The sequence below is a fragment of the Thalassophryne amazonica genome, chromosome 5 (genome assembly GCF_902500255.1).
Source record: "Thalassophryne amazonica chromosome 5, fThaAma1.1, whole genome shotgun sequence".
NCBI classification, from domain to species: Eukaryota; Metazoa; Chordata; class Actinopteri; order Batrachoidiformes; family Batrachoididae; genus Thalassophryne; species Thalassophryne amazonica.
This window is the reverse complement of record NC_047107.1, coordinates 128,892,205-128,908,772: the sequence shown is the minus strand read 5'-3', so window position 1 is coordinate 128,908,772 and position 16,568 is coordinate 128,892,205. Positions and strand designations below refer to the sequence as shown.

General features: G+C 40.6%; 1 protein-coding gene across 1 annotated transcript in view; it reads left to right on the top strand.

Annotated features, from left to right (window-relative positions):
- Nucleotides 1-584: 584 nt before the first annotated feature.
- LOC117511322 (phosphatidylinositol 3-kinase regulatory subunit alpha-like) overlaps nucleotides 585-16,568 on the top strand; it is a 63,979-nt gene continuing 47,995 nt past the window's right edge. Inside the window, exons 1-3 of the mRNA XM_034171351.1 lie at nucleotides 585-740; nucleotides 12,440-12,894; nucleotides 13,815-13,944. Coding sequence (XP_034027242.1) covers nucleotides 12,703-12,894; nucleotides 13,815-13,944 — 322 coding nt within the window. The 5' untranslated portion in view covers nucleotides 585-740; nucleotides 12,440-12,702. The remainder of the gene's footprint in view (nucleotides 741-12,439; nucleotides 12,895-13,814; nucleotides 13,945-16,568) is intronic.

Genomic DNA, 16,568 nt, shown 5'->3' with positions numbered 1-16,568 from the left:
CTCTGTATGTAGAAGTTCATTCAAACATATTTATGAGTTTGCTACCCCTTTAAGGTTAAAAACAAGAATGACACCAGTATGATTTAAGATAATTACAAATAATGCTAATGATTGTGGGTACATTACACACATAACAGCATAACAGTGTAGCCTATGGAATAATGAGGCATCTGGTGCTGAGGTGATGGTAGGGGGGCCCCCAAATGAAATTCTGCTTAAGGACCCATAAAGGCTTGGGCCGGCCCTGTTAAAAAATGGCATGAAGATATACTACCTTTGATGGCGCCCTCTGCTGGCAGTGTTTGGATTATTTTTATATGTCAGTGACTGTTTTCTGTTGCACTGTGCTGTGACTTCTGCGAGGAACAGAATGAGTAGAAATGAGGTAAAAGTTACACAAACGTTTTTTTAAAGAGCAGTAAGATCTATTGTTACATCTTTCCTCTCACCTCGTCGAAATTTCCACGACACACCACGGATACTTTTAATTTGACAGTCCACACCGGACATGGCATTGAAGCGTAATCTCTGCGTGACAGCGGCTGCTGCTAGCTTGACTGTCTCTGGTTGAAAAGAAGCTGCAGACGGGTGCTCCCTCTAGTCAGTTATCGACGGCGTCATCGACAAAATAATGAGAATTTTCTTTTTATAAGAGAGCCTTGGATGTGTTTGCTACTTCGCCATGATGTTCGTTGGCTGTTGCGGTGAACCGATTTACTGGACAGAAAAATAGAAACTAGGTAAGACGATGGAGCGACTGTCAGAAGCTAGCGTTAGCTTAGCACTGACGGGCTTTGTCGTGTCTTGTTCCATGAACACGTTCGGGCTGACTGTTTTACATTTCACGTTGAAAACTGGACTTTTCTGACTTATGTTAATAGCATTCCTCTTATTATTACCTTTGTTTCCTGTTTATTGCTGTTGTTCATTTGCGCCTTCGTGGTTTGGAGGCCCTTCTGTGCCAGTAAATAATTAAAGCCAAACCAAAATAACCTTTCGCCTTTATAAAGTCTTTCTCTTTCAAAATGTGATATTTGACTGAGCAAATTACGCCCTAAATTGAAATTGTTGCTGTATTAGGCTTTTCAACTAATAAGACAGAATTTTAATGTATGAAAACAATGGTTAAATCAGAAATCTAAAACGCCAATATAAAAGTAACACATTCATAATATTTGCCAAACAAGTCAATAAATCATAGTCATAAAGGCAGCAAGTCAGAAATTGTCAGGCAACAGGTCAACATTATTAAAAAAAATCAGATTCATAACTTTACAGATTCTTTATTTTTATTGTAACAGGTACAATGAAGTGTAAGGTGCAGCCTTTCAGTGCAAATGTAAATCACACAGACTTAAAAAGTCTGGAAAAGAAAATAAACATAAATTTAACAGAATGAAAAATGTATATCCAGAGCGCAAATTAAAAAGTAAAAGTTATAACATAGTAGCAACAAATCAAATCAATTTTATTTATATAGCGCCAAATCACAACAAACAGTTGCCCCAAGGCGCTTTATATTGTAAGGCAAAAGCCATACAATAATTACAGAAAAACCCCAACGGTCAAAACGACCCCCTGTGAGCAAGCACTTGGCGACAGTGGGAAGGGGGAAAAAAAGAGATTACATATAAAAAAAAAAGTATGGACGAAACTTGATATTTCAGTGGATATTGCACATAAAATATTGCACTCATTTCCAGTGTGTCATGTGACCTGGCTGTTTAGTTCCAGTGGCATTCAGAGCTCTAACAGCAGTTGGGTAGAAACTGTTTTTCAGTCTGTTTGTTCTTGCTTTAATGGCCCTGTACTGTCTGCTTGATGGCAGCAACTCAAACAGAGTGTCCAGGGTGGGATGAGAGCTTTAGGCTGGTGTTGGCTCTCCTGACACAGTAAGAACCGTGAAGGTCCCCCAGTGTGGGTAGAGGGCACCCAGTGATCTTCTCTGCCATTTTGGTAACCCTCTGGAGCTCTTTATTGTTTGCCCCCATGTAGCTGGTAAACCACTTACATAGGCCGTATGTGAGGATGCTTTCCATGGTAGAGTGGGAAAAAGACACCAGCAATCTCTGGTTTATGTTATTTTTCCTGAGGATTCTCAGAAAGTGAAATCTTTGCTGTGCCTTCTTTACCAATGGTGTAGTGTTCCTGTCCCAGGTCAGTTTCTCCTCTATATTCTCCTCAGTATCTTTCTTGCTTGCCTCTACTGGTGGTTGGCTCTCACTGCGGTATTGTATCACTTCCTGTTCCGGAGCACAGCAGTGTTTTTCTGTATCTGTTAGCTGTTTAATCTGCGCAGTTAGATTGATCTAGTTAACTAGATAACGCTTTGTTTCACAGTGTAATCTTCACGTGCCTTGACTAAAGCACTCCCTCTGCTGAATCACCTCTAAATTATTTACACATTATTCACTTTGTGTGTTTTTAGGAATCCGCTAGCTTAGCGCAGCTACTAGCTCTTAGCCGATTTAGCATGGCAGCTTCTCCTGTCTGTCCTGCACTTTTCTGCTCTGGGTGTGAAATGTTTAGTTATTCCTCGGCCTCCTTTAGCAGTAATGGTACTTGTAATAAGTGTAGCTTATTCGTAGCTTTGGAGGCCAGGCTGGGCGAATTGGAGACTCGGCTCCGCACCGTGGAAAATTCTACAGCTAGCCAGGCCCTTGTAGTCGGTGCGGACCAAGGTAGCTTAGCCGCCGTTAGTTCCCTTCCAGCAGATCCTGAGCAGCCGGGAAAGCAGGCTGACTGGGTGACTGTGAGGAGGAAGCGTAGCCCTAAACAGAAGCCCCGTGTACACCGCCAACCCGTTCACATTTCTAACCGTTTTTCCCCACTCGGCGACACACCCACCGAGGATCAAACTCTGGTTATTGGCGACTCTGTTTTGAAAAATGTGAAGTTAGCGACACCAGCAACCATAGTCAATTGTCTTCCGGGGGCCAGAGCAGGCGACATTGAAGGAAATTTGAAACTGCTGGCTAAGGCTAAGTGTAAATTTGGTAAGATTGTAATTCACGTCGGCAGTAATGACACCCGGTTACGCCAATCGGAGGTCACTAAAATTAACATTAAATCGGTGTGTAACTTTGCAAAAACAATGTCGGACTCTGTAGTTTTCTCTGGGCCCCTCCTCAATCGGACTGGGAGTGACATGTTTAGCCGCATGTTCTCCTTGAATTGCTGGCTGTCTGAGTGGTGTCCAAAAAATGAGGTGGGCTTCATAGATAATTGGCAAAGCTTCTGGGGAAAACCTGGTCTTGTTAGGAGAGACGGCATCCATCCCACTTTGGATGGAGCAGCTCTCATTTCTAGAAATCTGGCCAATTTTCTTAAATCCTCCAAACCGTGACTATCCAGGGTTGGGACCAGGAAGCAGAGTTGTAGTCTTACACACCTCTCTGCAGCTTTTCTCCCCCTGCCATCCCCCCAATACCCCATCCCCGTAGAGACGGTGCCTGCTCCCAGACCACCATTAACCAGTAAAAATCTATTTAAGCATAAAAATTCAAAAAGAAAAAATATAGCACCTTCAACTGCACCACAGACTAACAGTTAAATGTGGTCTATTAAACATTAGGTCTCTCTTTTCTAAGTCCCTGTTAGTAAATGATATAATAATTGATAAACATATTGATTTATTCTGCCTTACAGAAACCTGGTTACAGCAGGATGAATATGTTAGTTTAAATGAGTCAACACCCCCGAGTCACACTGTCAGAATGCTCGTAGCACGGGTCGAGGAGGAGCATTAGCAGCAATCTTCCACTCCAGCTTATTAATTAATCAAAAACCCAGACAGAGCTTTATATCTTAAATCTTGTTCTGACTTATGGTATGGAAATTGAAGACTTAACAGTATTCCCTGAAAACTCCCTTCTGTCTGATCATTTCTTAATAACATTTACATTTACTCTGATGGACTACCCAGCAGTGGGGAATAAGTTTCATTACACTAGAAGTCTTTCAGAAAGCGCTGTAACTAGGTTTAAGGATATGATTCCTTCTTTATGTTCTCTAATGCCATATACCAACACAGTGCAGAGTAGCTACCTAAACTCTGTGAGATAGAGTATCTCGTCAATAGTTTTACATCCTCATTGAAGACAACTTTGGATGCTGTAGCTCCTCTGAAGAAGAGAGCTTTAAATCAGAAGTACCTGACTCCGTGGTATAACTCACAAACTCGCAGCTTAAAGCAGATAACCCGTAAGTTGGAGAGGAAATGGCGTTAGAAGATCTTCACTTAGCCTGGAAAAAGAGTCTGTTGCTCTATAAAAAAGCCCTCCGTAAAGCTAGGACATCTTACTACTCATCACTAATTGAAGAAAATAAGAACAACCCCAGGTTTCTTTTTCAGCACTGTAGCCAGGCTGACAAAGAGTCAGAGTTCTATTGAGCCGAGTATTCCTTTAACTTTAACTAGTAATGACTTCATGACTTTCTTTGCTAATAAAATTTTAACTATTAGAGAAAAAATTACTCATAACCATCCCAAAGACGTATCGTTATCTTTGGCTGCTTTCAGTGATGCCGGTATTTGGTTAGACTCTTTCTCTCCGATTGTTCTGTCTGAGTTATTTTCATTAGTTACTTCATCCAAACCATCAACATGTCTATTCCTACCAGGCTGTTCAAGGAAGCCCTACCATTAATTAATGCTTCGATCTTAAATATGATCAATCTGTCTTTATTAGTTGGCTATGTTGGCTTTTAAGGTGGCAGTAATTAAACCATTACTTAAAACCATCACTTGACCCAGCTATCTTAGCTAATTATAGGCCAATCTCCAACCTTCCTTTTCTCTCAAGAATTCTTGAAAGGGTAGTTGTAAAACAGCTAACTGATCATCTGCAGAGGAATGGTCTATTTGAAGCGTTTCAGTCAGGTTTTAGAATTCATCATAGTACAGAAGCAGCATTAGTGAAGGTTACAAATGATCTTCTTATGGCCTCAGAGTGGACTCATCTCTGTGCTTGTTCTGTTAGACCTCAGTGCTGCTTTTGATACTGTTGACCATAAAATTTTATTACAGAGATTAGAGCATGCCATAGGTATTAAAGGCACTGCGCTGCAGTGGTTTGAATCATATTTATCTAATAGATTACAATTTGTTCATGTAAATGGGGAATCTTCTTCACAGACTAAGGTTAATTATGGAGTTCCACAAGGTTCTGTGCTAGGACCAATTTTATTCACTTTATACATGTTTTCCTTAGGCAGTATTATTAGACGGCATTGCTTAAATTTTCATTGTTACGCAGATGATACCCAGCTTTATCTATCCATGAAGCCAGAGGGGACACACCAAATAGCTAAACTGCAGGATTGTCTTACAGACATAAAGACATGGATGACCTCTAATTTCCTGCTTTTAAACTCAGATAAAACTGAAATTATTGTACTTGGCCCCACAAATCTTAGAAACATGGTGTCTAACCAGATCCTTACTCTGGATGGCATTACCCTGACCTCCAGTAATACTGTGAGAAATCTTGGAGTCATTTTTGATCAGGATATGTCCTTCAATGCGCATATTAAACAAATATGTAGGACTGCTTTTTTGCATTTGCACAATATCTCTAAAATTAGAAAGGTCTTGTCTCAGAGTGATGCTGAAAAACTAATTCATGCATTTATTTCCTCTAGGCTGGACTATTGTAATTCATTATTATCAGGTTGTCCTAAAAGTTCCCTGAAAAGCCTTCAGTTAATTCAAAATGCTGCAGCTAGAGTGCTAACAGGGACTAGAAGGAGAGAGCATATCTCACCCCTATTGGGCTCTCTTCATTGGCTTCCTGTTAATTCTAGAATAGAATTTAAAATTCTTCTTCTTACTTATAAGGTTTTGAATAATCAGGTCCCATCTTATCTTAAGGACCTCATAGTACCATATCACCCCAATAGAGCGCGTTGCTCTCAGACTGCAGGCTTACTTGTAGTTCCTAGGGTTTGTAAGAGTAGAATGGGAGGCAGAGCCTTCAGCTTTCAGGCTCCTCTCCTGTGGAACCAGCTCCCAATTCGGATCAAGGAGACAGACACCCTCTCTACTTTTAAGATTAGGCTTAAAACTTTCCTTTTTGCTAAAGCTTATCGTTAGGGCTGGATCAGGTGACCCTGAACCATCCCTTAGTTATGCTGCTATAGACTTAGACTGCTGGGGGGTTCCCATGATGCACTGAGTGTTTCTTTCTGTTTTTGCTCTTGTATGCACCACTCTGCATTTAATCATTAGTGATCGATCTCTGCTTCCCTCCACAGCATGTCTTTTTCCTGGTTCTCTCCCTCAGCCCCAACCAGTCCCAGCAGAAGACTGCCCCTCCCTGAGCCTGGTTCTGCTGGAGGTTTCTTCCTGTTAAAAGGAAGATTTTCCTTCCCACTGTCGCCAAGTGCTTGCTCACAGGGGGTCGTTTTGACCATTGGGGTTTTTCCGTAATTATTGTATGGCCTTGCCTTACAATATAAGGCGCCTTGGGGCAACTGTTTGTTGTGATTTTGCGCTATATAAATAAAATTGATTTGATATCGTCAGACTCTTAGTGAGCATTGAAATGTGCCATTTGTGCTCCAAATTAAGTTGTTTCCTATCATTAATAATTGTCAGATACAGGACTGTATCCTGTTAAACACCTTAATCATTGAACTAGGGCTTGGCGATATGAAAAAAAATCTTTTCACAATAATTTAATTATATATCCGTATTTGCCTGGTCTGCTTGAGATTTCTTCCTCAAATCATCAGAGGGGGTTTTTTCTTACCACTGTCACCTGTGTTCTTGCTCTGGGGGTTAGTAAGGTTAGACCGTACTTGTGTGAAGCACCTTGAGGCAACTTTGTTGTGATTTGGCGCTATATAAGAAAAAAGTTGATTGATTGATTGATATAAATGAAATAAATTCAACTGATATGATCTAATCACTGTTTGAGAGGCGAAGATATAAGATTAATTTTGTCTAAATCATTTTTTATTTTCTGTCAGAGAAGTCAAACAAGACAACTGTTTAAACATATATATATATATATATATATATATATATATATATATTAGGGGTGGGCAAACATAAAAAATCTTAATTGCATTAACTCAGTGACTTTCTGTGATTAATCATGATTAATCGCATGGTATATGTGAAACCCAAAAATGAATTCAAAAGCCGCTTAAAAGCACAGTTTTATTTGAAAATGTAAATCAACATTGCATAAATTTGAAAATGTAAATTTCAACTGAAACACACTATTGAAATCAAATACAAAACCACTGACAGGTCATTTGTTATCCTGTTTCATATCAAAATAACAATATTCATGTCCATGACTAAATGTACTAAAACAAATACGTCACAATTGTTCACATACCACAATTTGATGTGTACAATTGTGATGTATTTGTTTTAGTATATTTAGATTTTGTTGTGATTTGGCACTTTATAAGCTGATTAAATTGAAATGAAATTGAACATTTTATTGAGTCTTAAAATAAATATGAATTTAGTCACTGGATCCTTAAACTTTGTACATAATGAAGTCTACATGGTGAATCCTTGATCTCTGGACATAAATAGGTATAAACAAAATCTGTAGTTTTTGTCAAAAGCATTTCCTTTCAGACATTATTGGCATGAATGTGTTTCCATATATCTGAGCTGAGCTTACAGCTGCTGTGCTTCACTTCAGGATGTAATTTGAAAAGAAAATACAGCACGTTTCATTTTGGGAGGAAAAAAAAACGTTTTAGTCGATTGTAGTTTCTTGTCTGTATTACATTTGGAAAGAGGTGTCATTTTATTCATTTTGAAGTTATTAATTCTGACCGGACTCTGTCTCAGCCGCGCAGCGTTTCGAGCTGTGTGAACGGAACGAAGGACGATTCTCGTTTCTTGACAGCAACAAGACAAGAGTCCCAGTTAGTGACTTTAATCCACACAAAAGTGACTGACGATATTTTAATGGCTTTGCGAGGGGTTAAGAATCGGCTTGCCGTTTCTGAAGAGCAGTGAATCAAAGAACCAACGAGCTAGTGGATCGAAGCATTGCTTCAATGGTTCATGGCTTCAAAGTGGAGCCGCGCTGCAGAAATAGTTTATTACAGACCAAACCCTGAATATCCGACTTTATTTGTACGTCCGTATGACTCTGAAACTAGGAAAAATCCGTATAATTTACGGACTATAGGTTGACATGAAAACCACCGAAAAGCTGTGTTCACCGCGGGGACACATTCGGCTTTTCGAGATTATTCAAGATTTTTTTTTTTTTTTTTTACCGATGATGAACGATGCGTAAAAAAAAATGCATCGGTCCAAACCGGTCTGGATCCGGGCCTGATCCTGTAGAACTTTGTACCGAAAATGTCCATTCAAAAGTTCGGCGTCTTTCTGCATTTTGTTTTGTTGTGCATTGCATAGCCTGCACTTTTCTCGATCCTCGTGTCGTTTTCTGTGTGAAGTCAGCTATCAGCAGGAAGCAGCAGCATAAGCTCGCCCCCGACTGACGCTTTCAAAATAAAAGGCAACGAGCAACAGTCATAAAAGGCTAAAAAAAAAATAAACCGCAGCGTTAAGGGGAGGAACAAAATTGTCGGCGATAATGACCTCAATAATTAACGCAACGTTAGCGCGTTAACGTTGCCCAGCCCTAATATATATATATATATATATATATGTATATGTGTGTATATATATGTATATGTGTGTGTGTGTGTGTGTGTGTGTGTGTATGTATGTACCTCTGTTATACAATAAACTAAACTCTTAATTCAAAAGTTTCAAATGTTACATTTGAACATAAAATGGAAAACTAAGTTATTCGGTCAGATCAATTAAATAACAGCTTGTACAAAATGAAAGAATAAAGTCTAAATTATGTTTAATCACAACCTTTCAGATTTTACAGCAAAACACATTGAATTTGTTGGTCAACTCCAAATAAATAATGCAAAATTGAAAACTTTTCTTTGTCATTTTTAAAGTGACACACAAATCCTTTAAAAGGCTGTATGTGGAGCTGTAATGCTCTCTAATGCCCCAGTCACATGACATGCGACGATTCCTGAACGAAGGGGGAAAAAAATCACAAATCATTGAGAAAAGGTGGCCGAAAGAGCTTTATCACAGAATAGCCTGAGAAGCAAGAGCGCAAAAGGGACAAAAGAGGAACTAAATGAAATCGAAGCTATTGTTGATCTCGACGGTTTAAATGAAATACGCCTGGAGCCACAGCTGTAGCAGTGTGTGTCTGCATCTCTGATTTCCAGGACTCGGCATTGGGACGGAGCTCATAGCGCCTGAGTCCTGGAGAAACTGCGAACAGAAGCTGTGGAGATCTGTGCGCACGTTGGTGGGACCACCTGCTCTGGTTTCTCATCCAGAACAAAAGAGGGATCATCTCCTTCATCATCAGAATCCTCACTGTCTGATGACACGCTGTGCGCGCTGTCTTGCTCCAGTTAAAAAAAAAAAAAAACCCAACAAAAACTAAAAATTCTGGTGTTCCATGGTCACTGCTGTATCACTGTATTACGTTCTAAGCCATATATATGTAACAGAAAACTGTCAAAAGGGGGAATAATTAGTGTAAAGATGATTGAATATATCAGAGCAGTACATTGATCAGTGCGTGTGAGCGCCGTGCATTGACTCCCCATGTACGGTTATTTCCATGAGCTGCCACTGATCCACAATGTGAATTCTGCCTTCCAGAACAGCTCTTTATATAATCATTTGAATTATCTACCTGTAGCCACATGTACATAAGGGCTGGATTGTTATTCCTACACTCATATTGTTATATTTAATGAAAAATAATAAGCGCACGCAGGAGCTGCTGCTGCGTTCAAGTACCTTTGGAAATGACACAACTTTTTTGTTGTTTCAAATTTAGTAGGTGCTTGTGACAAAATAAGTAATTGTATCCACACACTCTGGCCTATAGAAGGTGCTTGAGCCCATTGAAGCTGACCCCCCCCCCCACCCAGATAAAAAAAAAAAAAAATCCAAGCAAACAGATTGAGTTTGCCCTGTAATTTCTGAAAGTACATGAACGCAGCGGCTGCCTCAGCGCTTACAAGCCGGCTTCTGCACTGTGTGAAAACATTCAGCTGGTTGAACGAAGTCAAACTAAATGCTAACGTTACAAAAACTAAACAAACGATTTAAAAAAAAAAATGTCAAGAACGACAGCAAAACAAAATACGGACGAATTGAGGTTTTCGTTGCCCTTCGTTCAAATTTTTTGACAGTTTAAAAATCCTGACGAAGTGCCAGCTACAGGAATAAAGCTGAGCGAAGGTTAAACAGTGCCAACGAAAGTCCAGATTTCTTGTTTCATTAGGGCTTCTTTGCCCTTCGTTAGGTGCCGTGTGACTGGGCTATAACCCTAACCCAGCACTGCAGCAGGTGAGTTGAGACGACGCCTCTCTGAATGTGTACGAGGTGTATTAGAAAACTAACCGGCAGTTTTATAAAAAAAAAAAACTATATGGATTTGAATCACATGCGATTACACTAGACATGCTTGAACCCTCGTGCGCATGCGTGAGTTTTTTCACGCGTGTCGGTGACGTCATTCGCCTGTGGGCAGGCTTTGAGTGAGCACTGGTCCAGCCCTCTCGGCTGAAATCCTTTGTCTGAGACGCTGCTGGAGACGACGAGCGTTGCTTTATCAAATTTTTTCGGGACCTGTGAGGGATATCCGAGTGGACACTATTCGAGAAATTCTGCTGGTTTTCGCTGAAAAGTTTAACGGCTGATGAGAGGTTGTGGAGTTTCTTTCGCTTTAAGGACAGCTCACAAAGCGGATTGGCGCGGCGCGGTCGGAGGTGGCGTCCGTCTGGCTGTTTCGAGCTGAAAACGTCCTAATTTAAGGCTCTGTTCACCCAGGACGTCGTCAGAGAACAGAGAAGTTTCAGAAGAAGTCGGCATGAGGAGTTTATGCGGACATTCCACTGTTAAAGGAGATTTTGTAATGAAAGAATGTGCGGGTAAATTCGCAGAGTCGGTTCCGTGACGACACCGCAAATCCGTCTGCGCCGCGACAGGAAAAACACCTCCATGTTGAAAACCATTTGTAAAATTCAGGCGGCTTTTGATGGCTTTCAACAAGTGAGTATCTGAGAAATTGTTTAACAGCTGGGCATGTTCCAACTTGTCCGTTAAGGTTTCCAATGGAGGTGTTGTTTTTCCTGTCGCGACCCCCCCCCGTGGTCGGGTCCGGCCGACATGCGAATCTGCCCGCACATTCTTTCATTACAAAATCTCCTTTAACAGTGGAATGTCCGCATAAACTCCTCATGCCGACCTCTTCTGAAACTTCTCTCTTCTCTGACGACGACCTGGGTGAACAGAGCCTGAAATGTGGAAGTTTACAGCTAGAAACAGCAAGACGCCGCCGCCTCGGAGCGCAGATCGCCGTCAGGCGCCATGGGCCGTCCTTAAAGCAATACTTACAGACCAAAATCTCTCATCAGCCGTTAAAATTTTTACCGAAAACCAGCTGAATTTATCGAATGGTGTCCACTCAGTTGTGCCTTACAGTTTTTGAAAAAAGTTTGATCAAACAAAGCAGCAGTCTCTGAGCCATTCCTAAACAATGAAAAAAACGAGGAGAGGGTGGACGACTCCTCACTCAAAGACTGCCCACAGGCGAATGATGTAACCGACAGGCGTGAAAAAACTCTCGCATGCCCACGAGGGTTCAAGCATGTCTGATGTAATCACACGTGATTCAAATCCATATGGTTTTTCAAAAAAATAATAAGGTCAGATACTTTTCTAAGAGACCTCGTATTTCAGTGTGGCTGATCCTGATCTGGATCTAAACAGTGTCACATGTCATGAAAGGTTTCTGTGGAGATCAGTGCTTTAATTTTTATTTTAAGTGAGCCACATCCCGGCTTGTTGATTGTTCCATTACGTTTCATGGTGATCAGCTAAAAACATTCTGAGAAATTGATTCAAAGATCAAAATGCCACATTTTTCTGCACAAAAAACAAACAAACAAAAAAAGTTTTAAATATAACTTTGGTTATTGCTTGTCGGAGTTCCGTTCATACATTTTGTTTGAAGCTCAGCTGGTTGTGTGTGTGATTGGCTGAGCTGTACGACAGGTCTGCTGAAACAGAGCGAGTGTCCACGGAGCTTAAGACGTGTGAGCACGGCCCACTGCTTCATGAATACTCACCCACTCATCCACATTCTGAGAAACAGCTCACACTCTAAATGTATGTAAGACTTTTGCCTACAGTTAACCTGAAAAAAAATTGAAAAAGGAGGAATAAAAACAGGGTGTGATATGTCAACATTGCCAATTAATTATATGACTGTTGGTGAACTACTGCTGTCCTGAAATGTCTGGAACAACTCCTGGAAAATGCTGTGGAAAAAGATGACTGAACCCTGCCTGTGTTCCCTGTTTGGTCATTAGGTCTTCCCTTCCTGTCGCCCTTCAGGTTGATTCGCCGCCTCCCCAGATGTGGCCGTTTCCTCTGCTGAGACTCCTGTTCATGAATGGCGAAGATGCTTTGATTGACAGGCTGTGGCTTGGCCAGAAGGGATGACAGGACATTAGCAGATATGGAGATGGGGGAGATGGAAAGGCAGTGGAGAACAACGCATTAGAGTAGATTCACCACATCAGAGTCTCAGGCAAAGACAAAATCTTATTTTTCTATTTCTGAACTGTGTTGAACGTAAAGCCATACTCGGTGTCAGGATGAGCTCTGAGGGCTTTCAGTATCGCGCGCTCTACGACTACAAGAAGGAGCGGGAGGAGGACATCGACCTGCACGTAGGTGATATGCTGCTTGTCACTAAGGGAGCGCTGCTGGCGCTCGGCTGCAGCGGCGGTGCCGAAGAACGGCCATCTGAGATCGGCTGGCTGCCAGGCTTCAACGAGACCACGCAGGTAGGACACTGCGCCGCTAACGTCTCCATGACTCTAACCCTTTTTTGAATTTTGGGTTCTTTTTTTTAGGTCCCCGTGAGTCTAACCCTTTTTTGAGTTTTATATATTGTAATAATTGTAATAATTGTGACAGCCCTAGTCTCAGTGACTCTAATCCTGTTTTGGGCTCTTCTTTTTTTTATGTTTCTGTGAATCAAACCCTTTTTTTTTTACTGTTGGGCTCTTTTTTTTTTTTTTTTTACATCTGTGAGTCAAACCCTTTTTTAACTTTTGGGCTCTTTTTTTTTTTAACGTCTGTGAGTCAAACCCTTTTTTGACTTTTGGGCTCTTTTTTTTACGTCTCTGAGTCAAACCCTTTTTTTGCGTTTTGGGCTCTTTTTTATGTTTCTGTGAATCTAACCCTTTTTTGACTTTTGGGCTCTTTTTTTTTACGTCTCTGAGTCAAACTCTTTTTTGACTTTTGGGCTCTTTTGTTTACATCTCGGAGTCAAACCCTTTTTTTGCGTTTTGGGCTCTTTTTTATGTTTCTGTGAATCTAACCCTTTTTTGACTTTTGGGCTCTTTTTTTTTTACGTCTCTGAGTCAAACCCTTTTTTGACTTTTGGGCTCTTTTTTTTTACGTCTCTGAGTCAAACTCTTTTTTTACTTTTGGGCTCTTTTGTTTACATCTCGGAGTCAAACCCTTTTTTGCGTTTTGGGCTCTTTTTTTATGTTTCTGTGAATCAAACCCTCTTTTGACTTTTGGGCTCTTTTTTTTACGTCTCTGAGAGTCAAACCCTTTTTTGAGTTTTGAGATCTGGATGTGGTCGGATTGTAACTCTATTTTGGCTGTTCACTCACAATTTTCAAATTGGGCAAACTATAACCCTTGTAGTCCAATTTATGCACCTCGAGTCCTCTCAATCCTCCAACTCTGACAGGAAAAAGGTGATTTCCCGGGAACCTATGTGGAGTTTGTTGGCAGGAAGAGGATGTCCCCACCAACACCAAAGCCCCGCCCACCCAGACCGCCTTCTGCTGCTTCGACAAGGGCTGACTCTGAATCAGAAGGTGAGTCAGAAAAGACAAAACGCAAATGTGACAGAATATTAGACCTGTCCACACCAGGAAGTCATGTGTAGGGATGGGTATTGATAAGATTTTATCAATATCGATGCCATTATTGATTCTGCTTATTGATCCTATTCCTTATCGATTCCCTTATCGATACCTCTTGTGAATTTTCTGTGTACTAAAAGTAGGTTTTAGAGGTTTTCTATGTTAACATTTTATTGAGTCTTAAAGTAAATAAATATGAAATTGATCACTGGATCCTTAAACTCCGGACATAAATAAAAATAAACAAAATCTGTAGTTTTTGTCAAAAGTATTTCCTTTCAGACATTTTGGCAGGAATTACTTCTGAGCTGAGCTCAGCCGGCTGCTGCACGTCAGCGCAGGATGTCTCGTTTTGGGAGGAGTAAAAAACATTTTGATCAATTGCAGTTTATTTGTATTACATTTGGAAAGAGGTGTCAATTGATTTAAACAGCATTTTGCTTTGAATTTATTAATTCCAACTGGACTCTATCATTACAACTTAACTCGGCAGAGAGCCACATAACGTTTGGAGCTGTGTGAATGGAATGGAGGACTGTTCTCATTTCTTTCTTGCAACAAGACAGGAGTCCCAGTTAGTGACTTTAATCCGCACAAAAGTGACTCACGATTGACATATTCAGGGATGAAAGCGGTGAAAAACAAAAAAAAGCTGTAACCCAAAATTACCCCCCAACACCACCCACACGAAAATGTTTGAATTCTAGAAGCTCTGAAATGCAATCTGGGACTATTCCAGACAATAAACTGCAGTGAGTGCAGCATCCATTTAGGTGATGAAAAAACCCAACTTTCCTTATTCAGATTCATTCCAGTAGTATTCTACTCTTACGAGGATGCAGCAGTTTTCTAGCTTGGCAGATAGTTCTGGAGGAAATCGCTGAAAAAATTAACACATTGAAAATATAGTTTAACCAAAACAAATTGTCATTAAACTTAAATAAAACAGGGATGAAGTGGAGGTGTAAGAGTCACTAGGTGTTCACAGGAAACACTTATTTATTTCTATATTCATTTATTTATGTTCATTGTTAGTTGGCTTTATATTTTCTGTGTTTTTAAACAGGCTCTTTTTGTCTCTTTCTATAAATTGTATTGTAGCATTATTAGTTATTATTACTATTGTTGTTGCTATTATTATTATTAATATATAAACAAAAATAAATAACAAAATTACAATCTGTAATACATTTGACTCTTTTACAACAACAAATGCTGAGCCATTAATTATTATACAGAAAACAAATGCACACAAACTTGCTGAGATGCGAACAGCTTAATGCTAACTATAACATTGAAAATGCCAGACATGCTAACGCGTTAGCATCGGTCCTGTTAAGATAAAGCGAAATATAACAAAGAACCAGGAAGCAGTGAGTCGGATCAGTGCTTCATTGCTTCAAGCTTCAAAGAAGAGCCACGCTGCAGAAAAGGTTGATTACAGACCCTGCAGGGGTTCTTTAATCAATGTAGAGAAATGATCATTTTCCCGACAAACACCCCCAAAAACAACGGCCACTCTGAAGGACTGATAAGGGAACCGTTACGCAAAAAGGCTGCTGATGTTGGTGGATCAAATCCTTTCTTAACGATACCCGAAAAGAACCGGTTCTCGATACCTAACCCTAGTCATGTGTTATATTTCCAAAGAGTTCTTGTTTAAAACCTTTGGTGCCTGAAATTTGTCAAGTTTAAGTAAAAGTCACACCAGCCAGTAGAATCTGTCCGTATTTCAACCATCACTCAGGGTAATCTCTGCACAAAGTGCGGCCATGTTTTCCTGAAGACAAATGCGTGTTTTTGTGAAACTCACAAAGCGTTTGTTTGAGACTGAAGTCAGCACACTGAACAGAGATTCATTTACGCCGCGTTCACACCGGACACCATGCGATGCCACAAATTCGCTTCCCTCGCCTGGCGATGGACGCGCCACCATGTGTCGCTCTGCTTTCGCTGCAAAAATTCGCCCCAGTGCGTCATCAAATAGGAGGAGCTTCCATTCTGCTCTCCGGCTCCTGTTGTCAGTCAAGTCAACATGGTGGACCTTGATCAAACGGAGCGAGTTGCTGTGCTCTATGTTGTGGAAAACTGACAAACATCGGCAGCGGCGCCGTCCCTGGGTTCACAACGTCTTCATGAGACGTTCCCAGTTCGGGGAGTTTCATTATTTGCTGCAGGAGCTGCGTCTGGATGACGGCCGCTTTCAGCGGTACTTCCACCTCTCCAGGACCCAGTTTGAGGGCCTCCTGTCCTGTTTGCGTGCGCACATGTGAACAATTAATCATGCAGATCATTGTATTCTGTTTTTATTTACATTTTACACAACGTCCCAACTTCACTGGAATTGGGGTTGTATAAGTTTCAGGGCTTCCCAAACTAAACAGGATAGACATCAAATAAATCAATATGTTGTTTATCCCCTCAAGGAAATTCAGGTATCCAGAAGCTCAAACACATCTGTAAAAATGAACAAATAAATAAACCATTAACTTGAATCAGCTACTAAAAAAGTGCTACTTGTATATAGAATTTTCTGCTACAACAGGCTTTTTTCAAATGACTTATGCCACGTTCAC